The sequence below is a fragment of the Corvus cornix genome, chromosome 5, assembly GCF_000738735.6.
Source record: "Corvus cornix cornix isolate S_Up_H32 chromosome 5, ASM73873v5, whole genome shotgun sequence".
NCBI lineage: Eukaryota > Metazoa > Chordata > Aves > Passeriformes > Corvidae > Corvus > Corvus cornix.
In genome coordinates this window covers 48068797-48082551 of record NC_046335.1, presented here as the reverse complement: position 1 = coordinate 48082551, position 13755 = coordinate 48068797, and the positions used below count along the sequence as shown (strand labels likewise).

Below are 13755 nucleotides of genomic sequence, written 5' to 3'. Positions count from 1 at the left end.
AGCAGGATGAGAAGATATGAGACTATTGATAAGGCGAAGGAATCTTGACCAAAGATCCTGGTTTTAACCTAAAGCTAACTCAAACCAGTCCTGAAGTTTGGACTTAGTCCAGGGGTATAAAGAGCATGCACAGGGAAGAAAGGTGAAAAGTTCAGGATGAGGAAGACCCTTTACTTCATCTGAGGAAGACTCTTATTTCATCCTGGAGACCCCTGCCCACGACCACCAGACAACACTGCGCAAGCACAACACAGCTATAAGTGACTTTTGGGCTCATTGTAATACGAGGCGAGGCTGGGCGGGGCTAGGCAATGAATATGTATAGGTGTATTGGGAAACTTAATGAATATTGAACTTGTAACCCGATAAATACCAAGCTGAATGCAGCTGTGGGCACGCATGGCTTTGGAGGAATTATCCCCTTGGCGTCCCAGCGCTGGAATAAACATACCTACTTTACTACTTATTCTGGTAGTGGAGTCTTTCCCGCTCATCAGTATGTGCTAATCTCAGCGGTGAAGACAAATTTTATTCTGGTTAATCATTTGCTGGCTATGGGATGCTTACTTCAACTGAGTTAATTTCTCCCTTCACTTTCTGTCCTAAACTTGCACAGATTTCCCACGGCTTTGGTATTTGACAGCCGCTGGTGACTCAAATCCAACAGAATACAAAGTCTCTTCTACACACCAAAATGCCTGAGACACAGGGAGGGTGGGGAGCGGGCAAAAGAGGCACCATATGAAAAGAACAGTGACAATGAAGTCTGCTTCAAACTAACAGATGTGTTTGAGGGGGATGGAGAGAGACCGCAATTCCAAGGAACACACAGCACTTCACTTTAGCAATCAGACAGAAGCATCATCAGATTGCATTTGTTACAGGGAAGTGGAGGAAGCTAAAGATACACATGGCTGCGGGTTTTGAACAGCTTACATTGACTGCTAGCACACATTACATAAACAGACTGATTTCCTCCAAGTTCTTAAAAACAGTTTGGTTACTTACCAAGTCATTTCCAGCAGAATTCCTCAAGAAAAGAATCCCATAGTATTTTGCATATATTGTTTCAATAACAACACAGATCATATACAGGTTTCCTGAAACAAGTGATGTTTCTTTCAAGAGAAATAAAGATCTGATATAAAAATTTCCTCAGAAAAACCAGACGGCCTCAGCAGAAGCTAACAGCTAGCACCAAAATCTGCTTGAATGTTATCTCCACCCTTTCATGTAAGAAGTATAAGCAGGTGTCCCTTTACTCCTACAGATACAATCCACTGAAAATTTCTAGAGATTAGGTTCTCTCATAGTACATCACGTTTTTGCAGTCAGTTCAATTTCTCTGTTTCACTTTACAGTGAGACTTGATGGATGAATAATGTTTTCTATTAAAGCCACACAACAAAAGACTACCACAGAAGTCATGAAGAGATAACCTCTGTTTGAAAACCAGAGTGCAATAAGCAATTCACACTCCCAAGAAGGGTCACCGTCAACAAAGTACACCTACAGCCTTGCATGTGCTGCAAAACCTGCAGGATGTCAAAGCCCTGCTTCTCCCTCATTCTTGAAGCATTTTTCTCATTTCTATGGTTCGAATATGTAGTAGCCCAAATAAGACCATGTCAGAAAATTAAATAAAATCTACAAAGAGCTGTGCTGAATGAACAGAACGATGAAGGCATACAATTGACATGACTGTGCAACACTCAGATATCTGTGCCTGGCATACTTTACACACTGGTGAAACAGGATGCTCAGACAGCTTAGTGCTCGGGTGCTGGATGACCTGTTGACATAGAAAACATCAAGTGAGCAGGTTTATTTTGCATGACGTGCTGAGATAACCAATTATCAATACTTTCCAGGTCGCAGCTAAGACAACAGCATACAATCACATGAAGTTTACTCACACTACAATAAAGCAATACATGTTTAGTTCTTTACTCATTGTCAGGTTTGACCACATTTTAGTGTCTTCTAAGACAGGGGTGAAAAACACATAGTCTCAACTAGATTTATATTAGGGAAAAAAAATAGGACCTTATTTGCTGAAGTTTGTAAAGACCAGATAAAGCCATTGTACAGAATACAAAGACCACTGCTTCTTAACAGGATCAGCGCAGGACATTCTCTACTTCTTGAAGCCACAGGATGGAAGATCTTTGCTCTTGTCTCTTCCCCTATCTCCACTGCCCTGCACAAATAATTGGGCACAGGCATTTGAAGGGTGTAAGAATGAGATTAGCAGCAGCAACCATTTCCTGCATTCATTCTCCTTTGCTCTACTTGTCAACATCCGCACAAGAGATGAGGGACCTTTACTTCAGCTCTGGTGCCCTCCAGCTTATCGTGGAAAAGAGGGCTCTAGTCAATTCCAGCTCATTTTTAGATGACGTGGGGAAGGTGATAGCTGCTGCAGGAACAAACATTCTCTGGAGGCAATTCCTTACTCTGCAGAAATAAAATATATTCCCAAGGACCTCAGCCTTTGTTGTACAAGGGATGAGCAAGAGCTCTGTAATCCTTGCCTCTGCTATTAAACCTGGTGTCTTTGGAGAGAATCCAAGGAAGTTACCTGGTGGGTGATTTACATTCTGTCCTCAAACTGTGACCCAATTTTCTGTACTATCCAACCCACATTAAAAATATGCAATATTAGCACTGCAATGAAAAAATATTGTAAAAAACTGAAATAATTTAGAAGTATCCCTGAGATTTCAGGAATTCATTGTAGGGTTGCAGAGGAAACCAACAACTTCTGAGCACTGGATTTCTACACATCTAAGCCTGCCCAGTCTCCGTGTGTCAGCTCCAGCTGTCTGACAGTGAGCAGCTTATTGCAAGGGTGACCACACTCTGGTCTAAACAAAGGGGACACGCCTGTGTTCTTGCCCAGCCTAAAACACATGCACATAGGGAGCAACAAAAGGAAGACCACTAGTTTTTAGAAATCTACAACAAAACCTCTGGCGAGATGGTAAAAAACTTGCATGCAAATGTTACGTGATTTAACATATTTACTACAGACAAGAGACAACAGTCACCTAGACAAAGTAAAAGTTCATATAGAATTAGCACTGTAAGATGCTTAGTGTTTCAGGAAAAAAAAAATAGCCTTATTATAAATAAAATAATTTTAAATTATTTCTACACATCCTGTGCACAATGCCTGGCAAGCAGTTTTAATTGCCCTAATTTCAGAGATGAGTATATGCAAGTTTTTCTCTTTACTAGTTGGTCCTTACCTTTTGTCTTTACTAATTGCTCCCACTAGAAAGCAAATAGCTGTTCACACAGCTAAGTTAAACACATGATGATAAATTCTTAAGAATCAAACCAAATATTACTCCAACAAATGTATTATATTTCCTATTATTGCAAAAGAAAATGTCTGCTCTATTTTGGGGGGATGTGTTAAGAGTAAAATTAATAGATTATGATGAAGAGCACAACTTGTTAGGATAAACAAAGTTATTTTCTACTATTCCAAGATCTTAGTTCACTAAGAACAGTATATTTCTCATTTGAAGTAAATACTAGTGTAGTTATACAACAAAACATTTACTTTTTAAATAACCTCAGCAGAATGCAAACAGGGATTTTACAGTTAAGAGTGAAAAATCCAGTTTTCTATTAAAAATGTGACAAAATTGTGTTGTCAAATGAGGTCTCATAGGTCCACTGGCATTAGAAAAACACATGTAAGATGTATGTTCCTACTGAGAGCTTTAATACAAAATTCAAAGATCCACAGCAATATTTGTAGAAGCAGAAGAAACTTAAAAGGATCCAGAAGCCCTGTCCTAGGCTTATTTTGACTTTGGTTAACATTTTTCATAAAATATTAAATCATCACATTAATTGTGAAGAACACATGAGAGAAAACAAAAATACGTATTCTGGGCACCTTGCTAAGAGTATCTAAAGGCCACCTAAGAACCTGCAGTATAATTTCCTATTTCTGGCAGTTTATCACTTTCAAAATGATAAAATTCCAAGGCTGCAGACTTGGTGCTTGATTTATTCCTTGCAAAAAGTACCAGACTTTTTTTTTTCTTAACCTCAAAAGAGATTCAGTCAGTTTTGAGCAAATGTGTGTTCGTTATCTCACTCATCTGGCAGTTCTGACACTAAAGCAGTTCAGAGAAAAAAAAACCTGGCTTTTGTCATAGTGGTTGTACTAAGCTTTAGTAAATCATTGGCTTCCCCTGTGCCTATGTTTTATTGTAATGTTTCCAGGTTGCACATTTTCTGTTGTAAAGTGAGGTTATTAAAGATGGAAACTACCATTTAGGAAATGTGGGACAGTATTTCAGGGGTTTGTGGTGTTTTGTTGTTGTTTTGGGGGTTTTGATTGCGTTGTGGTGTTGGAGGTTTTTTTTAATTTTAAACTACTCACACTACACTTACACACTTACTCAGGCCCTGCTTTGCACTGTGTGCAATTTCCTACAGCTCCTTGAACATAGAAAATAGCTGTTATTTTACTATTCTATACCATGAAGTAGGGAAAAGATGAAGAAAGTCCATATATCCTCAAAAACTGGTCATGCCAGGCAAGGGAAAAGCTCACACCAAGCACCTCTCTGGTCCTCCAGGTATGCAGAGTCTGGAAGCCAGAGAAAACTCTTGATTTAGAGCAGCTTTAGAATCTTCTGTACCAAAAAAAAAAAAAGAAAAACTGTCTAAAAACACACAGTAAAATTAATATTAAATTTAATTACTAAAGCATTGAATACTCCCAGTGTTACTATAGACAGAGAGATAAATATACTCTCACATATATATCTTCCTGGTAGGGGGTAAAAATACATCAGCTACTCCTGTAGCAGAGCCTTGCAAATGCCTGTGCTCTCCCATTACCATGACTGGTATTATAATGGTTCTCACAGACCATTATGCCAGATGAAGCATGACTGCATGAGAAGGGTTAGTACCTCACCTAAAAACTTGCCAGTCTCTGCATTCTGCTGTAACCCAGCCTCCCCAGCAGGTTTATTTGCATCTGGCAACTCTCCAAGACATTTGAAACACGTTGGACCTCTTGTTGGCAGGCAGAAAACACCTTGCCCCCAACAAGACACTATTTTCCATCTGGAACTGAATGAGCAAGTGTTCACAGCTTTTGTGTTCAGCCACTAATGCACATCAAACAATCTATTAACACACCAAATTAGTGAGGTACTGCCAAGTTTAAAGTCAGCTAAGCACTGTGCCTGTGCACAGCTCCCTACAGCATATGTTGGCACCGTTGTTTGTAACACATCCAGCGCTCAGGCATTTGGAGCTCAGCCTAATTAGTTCCCTGCAATTGAATCTCAACTCTAGCCTTGATTCAGCTGCAATGAAAGTTTTGAAAGAGGCCTATCTACACAGCCTTGCACGTTTTTTCCCTGGCACTTGAGGAGCCAGGGCAAGGAAGTGTGCCAGAATTGCCCAATCAACCATTTGACAGAGACACAGAAATGTGAAAACTGCACTTACTGGTTTTCTTAAGATCATTAATCTGCAACTTTTAAAGGTAGGATAATTCTTTTCCTTGGAGGAAAGCAAACATGAGAGAAGGACTAGAAATACCATACTGGAAGACTGATAGGAAAAGAGAGAAGGCCTATCCCAGGAAAGCCTGCCCAAATTGAAAAAAATGCATAATGTATGCATTTCACACATTTCACAGCTCTTTATTTCTCCACTGCACACAACCTGTCTTCACTGAGCATTAGTGTTTGCCACTTTACAGCCTCCTGCTTCCATTGGCTATTAGAAAACCTAAACATCAGTACAAAGTCTTTTTCCTCCCCACAGAACTTCCTTGACTCCATGAATTTTTTTTCAAGTAGCCAACCATATCCAACTACGCATTTCAGAAGAGAAATTGGATTTTCCCAATTATTGCTAGAGGCACCTTCAAAAGGGTTTTTAGTTAGAAGATACCTAGCTTTTCACCTACCTTCCCATTCATCAATCAAAATACATTTCCACAATAATTTTCATACAGCAATCACTGAATGTGACAAATAATGCAAAGATGGTGGTTTAATTTTGATTAAACCAGGCATTATCTACTAGTGTTGGCATTGAGAGGATCTGGTTTCTCATGCTGCTTTTCTTTCTGATGACAGTCAATTACTAAGGAAACTTGGATAATTTTTAAATTATTATTCTTAGCTAATTACACAGCTATTTGTATCTGCATTTTTTAACCTAAGAACTTCTACTGTCCCACTGGGAGAAAGAAATGGGGACCCCTTCTGATCTCTAACTACACTGCCACTCAAGGTCTTCATGGCACAAACTTGGACTGGTCTCAGTCACAAGACAGCCAGACAGCACACAGCAAAAATGGAACTTCTGACAAGTTACAGACTGGGAAACAGGGCAAGAGTGGGAAGCTCTGTTCTGGCCAACCCAAAAAATACTATTTCAATCACACAGGTCACAAAGAAGCACCTGCTCACAATACTGTAGCTAAGGGGCTACACTGCAGCATGCAGAGAATAAGGAGGGAACAACAAAACCCTTATGTCACTTCTCAGTCTCACCTGCAACCAAAAACCTGCCAAGAGCCCAAGCTTCAGTACCTGGCTGATCAGCAAACCGGGCTGCTCCTGCAGCAGCAACTCCTAAACGTGAGCACACTGTCTTAAACACACAACCAGCTATGGCAACGGGCAGGCAAATGATCTTCCCTCCTTTCTGGGAAAACTTAAAGTCGGCTTTCCAAGCCTTTTTCCTCTCAGATAAAACTGTTACCAAGTCCATTGACAGACACACAGTGTTAGGTTGCAATGATGCTCCCTCTGCTGCAAATTGGCCTCAACTAAACTACCTCAGTCTTAATGAGACACAAAAAGCTAAACCTGGGTATTCCTGCTATTGACAGCAGCAAAAAGAATATGACCATGATGAAATCTATTTCTTTCTTTCCACTTAGAAAAGCCATGCTTACTTTGGAGGATTTATGTCTCCATTTTTAAAAACAGAAGTAATAATCTGGAAATGTGATTTCAAGCCACAAAAATCTCTAAACATACAAATGTTCGTGTCAAAAACACAGCACTTTGGTTTGCAACTCTTTTCAGTCTCAAAGAATAGTGTGTGCTTACACATGACTTATTATTTTATGGATCTTTTTTCCTCAACAGTTTACACAACAAGTATGAACCAGTAGGTTTGCAAGTATGTTTGCAGAACATCTGGAAATACGGCAAAACCAGGATTTTAAGTTATGCTTTTTTCTCACAATGTAATGTATGTAAAGAGCCCTGTGTAAACACTGCATTGCCTTTAATAATTGATTACTGTGAGTCCTGATTCAGGCAGCTGGAATATTCTATCTACCCTCATTTCCTATCTTTTGTGCACACACATGCAGCCATGCTTCTGAGAGTTCGCCTGCTTCCAGAGACGAGTTTTCCAAATCCCAACCACTGGCCAGTGCAAGCTTATGTAAACAAGTCGGGATTCGAACAAACTCAATGACAATCATTGCTGATTAAACCAAACTTATACAAAGGCAAAGTAAATTGAACCAGGTACAGGCATGCAAAGATAAGATAGAAGCTGATTATCTTACATGGCAACAAAGGAAAGCTGCGACAATAGAACAAACCAATGGTCCATCAGTTTCCAAACTGTTCCCTCTGCTTACAGCCAACACTTCAAAGAACGCAGGGAGTCAACACTGCCAGAAATTATTTGCCATACCAAGAACAAGAGAAATCAGTTCATAACTTCAGTTTCTTTAGGCACATTTTAAGATGCTTATTTTACAATTAAGAGGGTGAGAAAAAGCTCTTCCCTTGAGCACTTAAATCTAAAATAATTATTTTTAACATCTGCCAACTTCACTTATTCTTTACAGTCATTTCCAACACTGGGACAGCACCCAAAGATTTCAGCAGGACACTATGAGGGCAGAATTTAAGTTTCTTTTTCCACCTGTCCTCACAGAGGCTGAAAACCTGATTTCTTAAGGCTGCAGAACATTTCACCTCTCAAAGCCGCTCTCTCAAGGTGCACTGCTATGGTAAGTGTGATAAGATGCCCTAGCCTGGAAGGTCACAGAGAACAGTGGCGCTCAGTCATTCCCTCACTCTGACAGCCAAGGCGGATTTGGTGGCTCTGGCAGGACATTGCCATCCATACAGCCGTGCCACAGGGCGAGCTCTTGCCTGCAAAGTCCGAGTCTCCAAGCAACTACCAACTGTGTTTGCAGAAGCCATACATGTAAATCCTCAGCCATCGAGCACAATTTACTTGCCCTGGTAAAATTATGTGTATGTATACTGCATGCTTCATCTATTTAAATGACATTTATTACAAAATCAAACCAAGTCAAGTAGCTGAACTAAGAGGTTCTATCATCTCTGCTAGTACTTCTAGGCAGGTTTTTTTGAGTCATAAATTAACAGCTGATTAGCTGTTCCTTCTCCCCACAGAGGCTATTTCCCCAGGCTTCAAAAATCTAGTATAAATGACGCACAGCAATTCATTTCCTGTTCTGCTCACTTGAGATGTTTCTCCTCTTTGGTGTGAGCAAATAAGAAAAATTCTTAGAAAAGACCTGTCTAGAATTCAATTGATTTAATCAGCGACTGGGGTGTCAAATTACTCTGGAAAACTGAAAACACCAGCAAGAGAGAGAATATACATTTTGCATAGTGGAAAACAGGTATTTCAGACACCTTTTGAAAGAAATAATTCAGGAAGAAAACAGGTCATTGGCCTCATCTGTGCAAGACAACCAGAGTCCATCTTTTAAGTCGAGGGTACATGAGGGCTGTATTTTGCTGTCCTTTGCTGCTCACCAGAACATACAGCAACCAAAACAATATGAAACAAACATACCAACCTAGAATCTGCAGATTAAAGCTTGGTGTTCAACTTCTCTTTCCTAAATATACAATATAAAACCGAGGGAAATCAATCCTGAGTATCAGTTCTTAGCTATTAGTATTCTACATACCACTGACTAAGATTCCTGAGCAGGAAAAGGGTGTGACAGGCAATCAGTAGATGTAGCTCTTATCGCTTGATAAACAGTGTTTTAACAACTAGCCAGAGATACAGGTCCAGAGCAAGTTACACGGACTATTCCAGCAGTTGTTCCTAATTGTAATAATTCCAGCATGTAATTAACAACACAGCCACACACTCCACACCATGCAGGAAAGACAAAATTAAGCCTCCAGTGCTTGTTGCTCCCATCACTGGGCTAGATCTTGGCCAAGGCTCTCTACTCAGCTTAGGTCTTTAAGCCCCGATTTAACACCACTCCCGTTTCCTTTCCTTCCCCTCTAAACATTGAGGACAGCGACCGAGACCTGAAAGCCCCCGGAATAAAGCAGAAGGCAGACAGCAGAGGGAGTCAAAAAGACAACAGGCAAACCAGTTCAGTTTCTTGAACTCGTTTGGGCAGGAGAGACAAACACCAGGGTCCTTGCACACCCCAAGGTAAAACGCAGCTCAGTGTTCTATGAGTGACTTGTTTGTATGCTGACAATAGAACAACCAATTGCTTCCTCCAGTGGGAAAGAAGAACATGCACACCTCTCCGTGTGTGTCCTATGACTCCAAGTCCTTCCCAACTCTGCACCTCATCTCTTGTATCTGCACAAAGCAGGTCCCGTGCCTCCTCCCGAGGAGACGCTGGGACACAACAACTTCTCTGAATCAGACAAATCTGCCTTGTCAGTTAATTTTAGCAACAAACTTCTGCTCCGGAGCAACTATTCATCTGCCAATACTCAGCACCTGGCTGGCAGGGATTGTACTCCAAACAGAGCATTCCTTGGCGCAGCAGAAAGTTGTTTTGGGAGCTCAGAAAGAGAGTAGGAGAAGTACGGGCCAAAGATCAGTAACTTAAACCATGATTTAACGGGCACAAAAGCTTATGTTCCACAAAAAGAAGGAGAAAGTGGGATGGCTGAGAACAGTAAAGCCTCAATTCCCTCTGCTGGTGGGAATTAGAGTGAGGCTGCCTAAACGGTACTTGCAGATTGCCTTGCAAGAAACACACAAGGGTGTCAGTACCCTCTTCTGTCTCTTCAGCGCCCTGAGGAATTTGAACAACGCTTAGTATGAGGCTTGAGAATATTTACTGCCACTGTCATTCGTCTTTACATCAGAAGAGTTCTGGAAAGAGGGGAAATGCTGGGGCTAACGCTTACACCATGGGTGTGTCTTGTGGGGAAAGACAGGCAATAACTTACACATCACAAAATGTTAATTCTTGCACAGGTAGGATTAATCCACACTGCTAACACTCGCAAAAAAAAAAAAAAAAAAAAAAAGTTAATACTCTGGCTTGAACCTTAGGTAGAAAAAGGAATATAACCTTGTTTTTTGTTCTTCAGAGTTTTCCTAGACTCGCTGTTAAGATTCAGAGAAGATTAGTTAAGATATTGAACACAGTTTACTGCCCCTTCTATACATAATTTGAGATACCTGAAAGGTCAGAAACCATAAGAGATGGCTGCCTAAAACGCCTTTTGAGGGGAAAAAAAAGGAGCTCCGATTCCTGAAAGTGTTTTACGTTGTTCAGCCACAGCTATTAGGCACTTCATAATTATGGCCATTACTCATTTTCTCATCTGATGGCATTATAACACTAAAGAGAATGCAGCCCACAATTATCTCAGCAGTTGCACACAGTCATCCCCCAATTACATACACTCAGAGGACAGCTGTTTCCCCTCCACTAAAATAAAGTTGGTACCACTTAACCTGAGGACCTTAACACTCAGAAACTTCAAGTATGGAATAGAAGGACAAAATCTTGAAGTGACTTTAGATAGCAGCTACTTAGAACTTAAAATCAGAATACAATAACAAAATCATAAAAACTGACTTTGGTGTCTTTTGTCTTAGGATTTTGACCACAAAATGCCTTTCCCTCTAGCTGTTGGAACAAGCATGTATATGTGTAATGGATATATGTACACATGTGTGTTTGTGCATGAATACAACAAACACACACCACATTCCTACCTGACCTTCTTACCTGCATTTAACACACGCCAATTGCCCAAGGGTCACACAAGCCTTCAGCAACACCTCGATGGAAAGGCAACGATTTCTCACGGAGGTGCTTGTTGGGATGCTCATGCACCACAGACCTACCACTTGCTGGCTTAGGTTTGACACTGCACTCCACAGACAGCATTATAGACAAAGCAACTTTCAACCTGCCCGCAGTTAAACAACACGCTCCAAACACCATCTCCTTCCTGTCGTAATGGGTAGCACACGGAGTTAGAGCCAGGGGCAATAAAAGGGGCGAGGAAAAGGAGCATCACCTGTTTCTCATCCTCCCCTGACACGGCTGCAACACTGATAATCGATAGCACCTGTTCAAGTAGAAACTGCTGCTGTGCAGTGAGCATCGGCATCACACAGATGTCACTGCATATGAAAGCAGGAGTCATGCATCAAAAATTAATAAAGAATGGATGACACTGCTGCCTACTTCATTTCCACGTTCAGTATGAACAACTTATTTCAACTCCCCAGATAGCCTTCTGAAGAAAATTGCCTGAAACCAGCTCCTGCTCCATCTGATAGCTACACCTTAGGGCTCCTGACCTGAGATACAGCATTTCTCTTAACTAAAAAGGGAAATTTTCCCCCGGAGAGTGACTTTTGTTTTACTTCACACCTGTGGGGAAAAAAAAACCCGCAAACCACCCACAGCCCAAAAGAACCCTATCTGACGATGTCCAATCCCGGAGCACCGGGCTGGTCTGGAAGGCTCCGCGCTTGAGGGGCCGCCGGGGCTGCCGCTGTGCCGCCTCCGGGGGGAGGACGAGCGGGGCGCGGGGAGGGGCCCGGCGGCAGCGGCTCCTCAGGCTGCGGCTGAGGGCGGCCCCGGCGTCCCCGGCACCGCTGGGGCAGCGCTCCAGCGGCGGTAACGGGAGCGCGGAGCAGGTGCCCGGCGGCAGCGGGGCGCTACTCACACGGTGAAGTGGTACACGAAGCACTTCCATCCCGTGGGCCGCTCTAAGAAGTTGTAGACCCTGCCCTGGACGCTGCTGCGGCTCAGCAGGGGCTTGCGGAGGCTGTAGATGGAGACGCGGGGGTCCAGGCTGACGGGGGGCCGCGGGCAGTCGCCGCTCACCACCACCACCTCGCTCCGCAGGCGCGGCGCCCGCTCCCGCTCCGGCGCGGGGCTGCACCCCGCGGGCGCCTGCCCGCCCTGCGCGCCCGGCAGCGGGCGTAGTGGGCGTTCGGGGTGCTCTCGGCCAGCTCCAGCGCCGCCGCCTTCTTGCCGGGTGTCATGCTGCCTCTCCTGGGCAGCGACAGCCGGCCCAGGCTGCGGCTCTTGGGCTCGCCCGGCGGGGAGCTGGAGGACATGGCTGGGGCGGCGCGGCGATGCCCCGGGAGCTGCGGGCAGCGCCGGGCGCCCCGTCCCGCCGCCGACACCGCTGGCCCGGCCCCCGCGGGGCGGCCCCGGCCGGGAAAGGTGCGGGGAAGCGGGGGCGGGCCCGGGCACAGTCCCGGTGCGGCCCAGCGGGAGGCGCTGCCCCAGGCCGGCACCTGCGGGAGCTCCGCGTGGCGCATGGACCCTCTCCGTGTCACGCTCAAAAGTGTCACTGTCCTCATTGCTGACCTTCGCCTGCATCACCTGTGCCCTTGTCACCGGTATGGCTGCGTGGAGGTGGCCTCGCACCTGTGTGAGGAGCTGCCAGGGCAGAGAGCAGCCTTCCAGCAACCCAGAAGCCCAGCAGGCCTTCTGCCTTCTTTCTCAGCCACTCCGGTGTTCCCCAGGACTATGGCATTGGGTGGCTTGAGATTCTCGGGTACAACCCCTTACTTCAGATTTAGGACCTCCAAAGCTTTCGGGACCTGCTGCTCCATTCCTTTTTGCAGAATTTTAGCACCTGGGAGCAGCAGAGCTCTGCCAGAGTCAGAATCCTCCAAGAGGCTCTTTTTTAAATGAGTAACAAGAAATACGAGCCCAAACAACAGGTCTTGCAGTCCTTCGTGTTATTGTAACCAAAGGGATTGAATAGGTGAGGAACGGGGAAAACTGTAGAACACAGCAAACACAGTGCTGTGGAACTGCATCCTCTACAAGCTGGGTCCCTCACCAGTAGCGTTTTGGTTTTTGTGGAAGGTTGCATATGTTTGGCCATTAAGAACAGGTCATTTTGAGGCCTTGGATAACTCCTGTGTGGTGGAGTAAGTTATGACTTCCTTAACTGTGGTGTGAATCGATTTGTCATGGCTTTTTGCACCAATTAGTTAACGATTTCTATTCCCAGAGCGAAAGGGAAGGTGCTCTTTGATCTAGACTGATGGGGTTTTTCTTCCAGCTCAAAATAGAACAGCACTAGTAAGTGCTATGTTGAGTTCATGGTTGATTCTGGTACTCGGACAAGAATGTTACAGGGAGATAAGGTGCTAAATAAAGTTAAATAAAAACAACCCTGCTAATTGCAGTTCCATTCAAATGTCAGGCTGCACGAATTGTAGGGGAACAGGGCAAGATCCTTCACTAGTGTAAACAAGAAAGACAGGTGGACTCTTGTACTGATTTACACCCGGGAGGGATCTGGCTCCATCTTAGGGATAAAAAACAGAAGTGTGAAAATGAGACTTCGCAGAACTTGTTTCTAAACCAACAACGTCCTAACCTGGCTTTCCCCCGCTCCACAAGAGCATGAAAAACAAACCAGCTTAATAAAAGCAGCATTTCAAAGGAAAATTTTCCTCTATCTGGTCAAAATAGAGCCCGGTTTGTCTATT

General features: G+C 43.6%; 1 protein-coding gene across 1 annotated transcript in view; it reads right to left on the bottom strand.

The window, feature by feature from the left end:
- The window catches only part of KCNQ1 (potassium voltage-gated channel subfamily Q member 1), a 336181-nt gene extending 323767 nt beyond the window's left edge, over positions 1–12414 (bottom strand). The window contains 2 exon segments of the mRNA XM_039553144.1: positions 11964–12222; positions 12225–12414. Coding sequence (XP_039409078.1) covers positions 11964–12222; positions 12225–12360 — 395 coding nt within the window. The 5' untranslated portion in view covers positions 12361–12414.
- Between the last annotated feature and the right edge of the window lie 1341 nt (positions 12415–13755).